The sequence below is a fragment of the Peromyscus leucopus genome, chromosome 9 (genome assembly GCF_004664715.2).
Source record: "Peromyscus leucopus breed LL Stock chromosome 9, UCI_PerLeu_2.1, whole genome shotgun sequence".
NCBI lineage: Eukaryota > Metazoa > Chordata > Mammalia > Rodentia > Cricetidae > Peromyscus > Peromyscus leucopus.
Window position 1 is genome coordinate 69460738 of NC_051070.1, and position 7319 is coordinate 69468056.

The 7319-nt window shown below is 50.0% G+C and overlaps 1 protein-coding gene across 1 annotated transcript; it reads right to left on the bottom strand.

Annotated features, from left to right (window-relative positions):
* Window positions 1-378: 378 nt before the first annotated feature.
* Oxa1l (OXA1L mitochondrial inner membrane protein) lies at window positions 379-7041 on the bottom strand. Its single transcript, XM_028892169.2, has 10 exons — window positions 6935-7041; window positions 6379-6525; window positions 4682-4895; window positions 2250-2393; window positions 1947-2032; window positions 1628-1792; window positions 1370-1474; window positions 1105-1267; window positions 801-881; window positions 379-721 (listed from the first exon to the last, which is right to left on the bottom strand). Exons 1-10 carry the CDS (start codon window positions 6995-6997, stop codon window positions 603-605), a joined length of 1287 nt encoding a protein of 428 aa, XP_028748002.1. The 5' UTR covers window positions 6998-7041; the 3' UTR covers window positions 379-602.
* Between the last annotated feature and the right edge of the window lie 278 nt (window positions 7042-7319).

Consider the following 7319-nt stretch of genomic DNA (forward strand, 5'->3'; position numbering starts at 1 on the left):
CTGCCGAGTCACTCCATAGCCCCCCTGCATTCTTCTAAATCACCACTAAGAATTTCGGTACATCTACTTCTTAAAGAAATTGTATAGGCAATCTTGTGTGTGTGTGTGTGTGTGTGTGTGTGTGTGTGTGTGTGTGAAGAAACATGGCTCAGGGCTGGAGATCTAGGATCAATCCCCGGTACCACAAGAGACTGCCATACAGTCTTGCCCACCATACCTCTACAATGCAGATGCAAATGTAGATGGACAGTGTGTGAGGTGGGTCTGAGCTTTGAAGCCTAGATTAAAACACGAAGCTCCTTCCCAAGAGCAAGGGCGAGTGTGGGCAATTGCCTTCCGAAGCACAACTCCCCTTCCGTATTTAAGAGACATCAAGAAGCCCAGACAAGACAGACGTTTACTGACGCTGGATGAGAAGGCCGGTTGGCTCTCTAGTGCTTTTATACACAGGAGTAAGAGTCTGTAGTGGCAATACGTTTTAAAACGGACACTTCCAAGTCCTGGAGTTGCCAGGTCGGAGGCGAGGACACACCATCAAGTCTGTTTGGAGGAGGAGTCCCTGAAGATGCAGAGTTCTTGTCAGAATGAGCACAGACTAGAAATCAGCCAAGTGTGTCATGCCAAGGCTTTGACTTTGGCTTGCTGCTTTTGGGGGTGTTGAGAGGGTGACTTGGATCGTGCTGTAGCAGAGGGTTGTGGGTAAAAGTCTGTCGTAAGGGCCCTGGGAGAAGAGAGAACAAATCTCAAGGAACGAAGAGAAAGAAACGGAAGACAGAACTTAGCCTGAAAGGCTTCCTTACCTCTGGCTGCTAGGTCCAACTGCTTCCGCATTCGATGCTCACGCTCTTGGAGCTGATGTGCAATTTCGGCTTTCTTCCAGCCTGTGTGAGGAGAGAAGCAGTCACCCTCTATTTTTAGGTTACTTTCTCCTGGTCCTGACCTCCCTGCCCTTTCCTTTTCAGGAAGTCTTAAGTTCCAAAGCCCAGGCTGGTCTTGAGCCCACCAGGGAGCCTTGGTTGGTTAGGTAGTGAGTGCAATCCTGCTTCGGCTTCCTGCCTGTTGGGATTACAGGTTCTCCTCACCACACTGCCCAACACCCCTTACCTTTTTTGAAGCTCTCCAGGAAGCCTTCCCGGGGAGGCAGTGTGTCAGTGTCGTGTTTGACACGCTGGGGGATTTTCAGCACTGTGCGCACAGCTGGAATCCGGAGGCAGGCCACTTGGCACAGGGAGAACATATTGGAGGAGAGCCAGTACATGCACACTGCCTGCATGAGGGAAGAGAAGATGCTCAGAGCTGAGTGTCCAGTCAGCTTGTTCAGAGGCACTAGGTGGAAGGACCTGGAGACAGCCACAAGGCCATTACCTACCGAGGGGAAGTGGATGGTCACGGGCAAGAGCATCAGGGGCATCACTCTGAAAACAGTCCTCATGAACTGGAGGTCAGCGCTCTGCACGCCTGTCTCAGCACCTAGCTGCCAAAAAGGGGTTGAGGAGAAGAACAGTAAATGCCAACCCCTGGCCCATCAACTTTGCTCTTCCAGGGGATGGGAGGTCCATTCTGCACAGCGCTTCATCCCTACTCACTGTTTACTGGTAGGTCTCGTGCTTGGCCAGCCCCAGCTTACCTCAAGGACAGCCCACATGGTGGCAGTGACTACCAGGGGCAGGGCGTAGATGGGATCAGATACCGTGAGGTCTTGGAACCACCAGAGCCCACCTGTCTGCAGGCTGGGCACAGGCAGATTGGCCATCTCTCTCAAGGCAATGAAGAAGGAGATGAAGATGGGGGCCTGTCACACAGGAGAAACCGTCAGCACATCTAACCCCACCACTACAAGTCATGCATGTCACCGTCGCCTGCTTCTCTGGGGATCCTGGGACATGGGAAGCAGGCGACAACTTGGTGGGCTCAGGGTGAACAAGCAGGAGAACATTTTTGCTCACCTGAGTGAGAGGTAGAATGAGCGGCCTGGAGAGTTTAATATCATGCTTCTTCTGATAGTGTGTCATCTCTAAGCTGGCCCTGTAAACTGTAAGGGGAGGAATATGAATATGCGTCACTGGGTTAAGAGAGACATCAGAGAAGGTGAGCATCCTCGTCTTGGGTCCGTGAACTTTTCGAGGAATGGATAAACCTTTAGATTTATCAGAATTGCCCAACCATACACAGCGCCTGCCCCTCTTCCAAAGCAGAATGCCCCAAGTGCACAGCGCTTCTCTCCCACACTTGCCCTGTAACCAACTCACACTCAGCATGGTCTCCTGTCAACTTGGCCTCTCTGATTTTAGTAGAAAACTTCTGTATCACTGGCATGTGGTTGTGGATCTTGGCTGCTTCTCGCTGGCCCTTCACGATCAGAGGAAAGACGAGGCAGCGGGCGAGGACCGTACCTGGAAGATACACCATGGGCTTGGAGTGCAGTGAAAAGCTGGAAGGCTGGAGGGTTCGGGTCCCCACTCCAAGTCTTATTCCAGTCTTTTCTACACTATGGCTCTCACCCAAGGGGCCCAGAAGAAAGAACAGGCTACACCTAGCTCTTCGAGGCTCAGACTGCTGTGGTAGAATACAAGTTCAGCACAACTTCTCTAAGAAGATGAGCAGGGATCTTGTTTCCCTGAAAATCCACCACCACCACCACCCAGCAAAAGTTCCTTTGGAACTTCAATAGCCTCCAAACTTTTCTATTACCAGTGGACACTTTCTCCTCAACTGGTAAGTGTAAATGAAAATACACACACTAAGTCACCCATGATAAAGGAGAAACATCCACTCAGAACCTTCACCCTGTTTAGCACCTCTACACAACTCTGAGTCTTGGAATGAAGCATGATTTTGTTTTTTGGGACAGGGTCTTGGTGTGTACAAGCTGGCCTTGAACTCATGATCATCCTCCCTCAGCCTCCCTAGTGCTATAGACACAGGTATGTGTCACCCACCATGCCCGGCTTAGAACAAAGCTGGCCAGTCACTTTACAGGTCCCTAAAGTAGTGCTCCACCACATTCTGGTGGCTTAACCTTTTCTCCTCCCTTACACTCCTGTCTACTGGCCATTCCACTACTTAGTTCACACTATCTGTAGCCATGTCAGTGGGTCTGGGCTAAGAAGAAAGCAAGGGTACAACCCAGAAGACATCACTGAAGAAAGGTGGAGTATCAGGTAACAAACATGGGAGAGTGTGGATAGAAAAACAAGAAATGACGGGGAGGGGACAGGAAAGATTTTCACAAAAGCCAAAGGATAACCTTCAAGCTCTAAAGTGTCAAATGCAGGAAGACCAAGTTTGAGGAGAAAAGTGGACAGAGTAACAGCATCACCAGCAGTCACAGTGAGGTGACTTTAGCAAAACCCAGAGGGCCGAGGGTCAAAGACTAGAAAGAAGTGGGCCCACCAGATCCCTTAAAGAACACACAAGCACGTGACAGCTGTCTGCATACTCAGCGTAAACCGGAAGCACTGAAACCGAGAATGGTGGGGCAGGCTTCTAATCTCAGCCAGCACCAGAGAGGCTAAGAGGATCAAGAGTCTGAGGTCTTACTGTCCCACACTTCAAACAGTCAAGACGATGCGCGGTGGTTAAGGGTGACTGCTGTTTTTGCAGAGGACCTGAGTTTGGTTCCCGGAACCCATGTGGGATAGTTCACAACTCCCTGTAACTCCAAGGGATCCAATACTCTTTTGGCTTCTGCAGGAAAGTGGACGTACTCACAGGCAAATGCATGCATGAACACACATTCATGAGTTTTTAAAATTTAGTGCACGCATGCTAAAATTAATCTTAAAAAAAACAACAACAAAAAACAAACAAACCAACCTAAAAACCAAGGGGCTTGAGAACTTGCCCTAGGGGTAGGGCCCTGCCTCACAGTTGCAAGATCACTGCACTTAGGCAGTGCATACACGTGATGCACAGGCACACTTTCAGACAAACACTCATACATATAGAACAAAAATAAAGTAAGAACAAGAGATTCATTTTTATTTAATGAGTATGGGTGTTTTGCCTGTCTCTGTGTGTATATGGCCATGAAGGCCAAAATAGGCATCAGATCCCCTGGAAATGGAGGTAAGACAGTTGTGAGCCACTGTGTGGGTGCTGGGAATAGAACCTGGGTTCTTTGCAAAAGTAGTTGTGCTCTTAACCACTGAGTCATCTCCAGCTCCCTTTCCCCCCTTTTTCCAGACAGGGTTTCTGTTACCTTTGCAGGCATGAAACTTGCTATGTAGACCAGACTGGCCTCAAACTCAGAGATCCTCCAGGGAGTAATGGTGTATACCACCACACCTAGCTCAATCAAAGTTGTTGAAAAACATTTTTTTTTTTTTTTTTTTTCCAAGATAGGGTTTGTCTGTATAACAGCCCTGGCTGTCCTGGAACCTACTTGGCAGACCAGCCTGACCCCCAAATCACAGAGATCCACCTGCCTCTGCAATACCACAGTCCGGCTTTTTAAACCCTCTTAAAATATCTGTATGTTTTGAATCACATATGACATACTTTTCTAATGCTCTTTAGGAAATAAAGGTTGAGCGTTATCATCCCTCTTTGAATCATCTGCTTCTGACCTCTAAATTCTGCACCCGTTTCCTTAATCCACCGACAGAACCGCCATTGTTGAGGTTCTGCCCCCATTTCTCAGTCCCCATGCCCTTTACCCTCACTCAGGATGGACTCTCACATATGGCAATGGCCCCCCACCAAGGTAGGCCCAGGTCAACATGCATAAATTCCAACAAGTTCTGGATGAATCCCACTGGGGTGTGAGACCCAAGCCCCAGTTCAGTGAAGCTCTGTTCTGCAGCACACTGGACGACATCTGCAGCTCCTCCGGAAGCCACCTCGGGTACTGCAGGAGGGGTGGGGGTGGCGGGAACAACAGGAGGTGCCTGGACCTGTGAGGAAGGAGGCCAAGTATCATAATAAGTGGGACGTACAAAAGGCGAGGTTCCTTCAGACTAACCAGTTCCGGGTTGTATTTCCTTCTTTTACTTCTCGTTCTCCCAGATGCCCAATGGGTCTACACATTCCCGCTTTCAAAGGACATTAGATTTGCCACTAGCAGAAGAAGAATTACATGAGTGTCTCGTGGCTTCCCCCCGGGGAGGCAGGGAAACTGCTTCCCACGTCACACTTCCCAGACTTTGTGTTTGAGCATCATGGTCATCAACATTTCCATATTCTGAAACTACAGTCCTTGAGATTCTTTTATTGTTTTGTGTTGGGGACTGAACTCAGGGCCTCACACACATCTGAAAAGTACATAGATCACTGAGTTAGCCCCCAGTCCACAGTTTCTCTTTAAGTCAACTCAGTTGTTGTTTTTTTTTTGGGGGGGGGGGAGGGTTAGTTTTGGAGGCGGGATCTTGGTTGCTCTGCAGCCCAGGCTGGCCTTGTGCAAGCTAACTAAGAAGTCTATTATTGGGTATATCCCCAAGAGATGGCCCAGGGGTTAAGAGCTCTTGAAGAGGGTCCAATTTCGGTTCCCAGCACCCTTGGAGGGCAGCACTCAATCACCTATAACTTCACCTTCGGAGTTTTTTTATTGCCCTCTTCTGGTGTCCATGGGCACCCATGACCACATGTACACAGTCACACACATACACATAATAAAATAAATTAAAAAAAAAAACCCAACAAAAATCTATGTAGTCTTTTAAGAAACAGTATTCACAGAATCACATCTATTCAGCATATAAATACATAAACTCATAATCACATTTCACATTATTGTCTTGTGTGCGACACTCTGGCAATCAGTGTCTTGAATACAATATAAAACTTAAATAAATTTAGCATTATTGTGCGTGCATGATGTGTGTAGGCATTCATACATGCCACGGCATGTGTGGAAGTCAGAGAACAACTTTGTTTAGCCAGTTCTTGCCTTTCTCCTTTACTTTTTTCTTTTCTTTTTCTTTTTCTTTTTTTTTTTTGACAGGGTCTCACTATGTAGCCCTGACTTGCTACGCTGACCAGGCTGGCTTTGAACTCAGAGACCTGTCGGCCTTTGCCTCCCAAGTGCTGGGATTCCAGGGGCTGTGCCACCACCGGCTCCACCTTTACTTGGGTTCCAGGATTGACACCCAGGTTACCAAGGTTGCACGGCAATCGCATTTGCACCGCTGGGCCATCTCACCTGCCCCGCAAACTTCTCGTGTACTTTCAAGAGTTTCCCCGCCGAGTTACTGTGCATCTATTTCTATTCCAAACAGAGAGGCTAATGATGTGGAACTGCGTGGAGTGTGGAAAAGAACTCTGCTACACATTCTCTCTCTCCCGCAAAACAAAACAAAACAAAACACAACAACAACAACAAACAGAACAAAAGAAACTGGCCCACGACCTACGCTCCAGACATCCGTGGGAGCCTCTTACCTGGGCTTCTGCAAAGAAGGTAGCGGAAGTACTGATGCAGCGAGGACTTAAGGCGAGCAGAGCGTAGTGTGGCCGCCCACTACCCAGGCGGGCTGCGACGAGGAGCTCGGTGGCCAGCGGTTTCTGGGACCCTGCGACGCTGTGGAACTGACCGTGTGAAAGGAGAAGGGAAGGAACCCCTTGAGTCCCAGCCGACCCCGCTCTCCCGCAGGCAGCCTGCTGCAGCACTCGGGGCACCGCTGTTCGGGGCGTGCAGACTGCAGGCCCCGCAGGCGTGCCCTGGAGCGTGCAGGGTGCAGCCCGGGCCCTGCTCCCCCGCATCCCGTTACTGAAGCCCGGCGACGGGGCCCGGAGGTCAGGGCTCAGGGTCGAAGGCAGCTCCCAGACAGCTACGGAGGAACCGGGCCACCCACCCCTGGCCGCAACCCTGCTCTGTCCTCACGCGACCCGAGGTCATGACACGCAGGTCCCAGGGACCAGGTCAGCGTCTGCTCGTGACCTCAGCTCAGGTGACAGGGACGAGGCAGCATCCCGGCGGTACGGACGCAACCCTTACCGAACGCTGAGGCCGTAGGAGGCGCAGAAGCTGCCGGCGGCCGCACACTAAACTCAGCGCCATTTTGCCGGGAAGAGAACTTACTTTCGCGCGTGCGCACTCAGAACTTTGACGCTGCGGGAGAGGCCATTTTGGAAATGGGCAGGAAGTCAGACCTGTCGTCACAGTAGCGAGGGAGAATGAAGCTAAGGCGGTCATATTTGAAGTGGTTAAGAAGCCTCAACAGGTGACGTCGTCAACAAGATCGCGCAGAGATTGAAGCAAAGAGACACGTTGGTGGCCGCTGTTTATTGACATTGTTTAACATGGCATATCTCCCCCGTTTCCCCTTCCATTTTCTAAACCTTAATTGTCCCCTGATTTCTTGGTTAAAAATAGGCTTCAC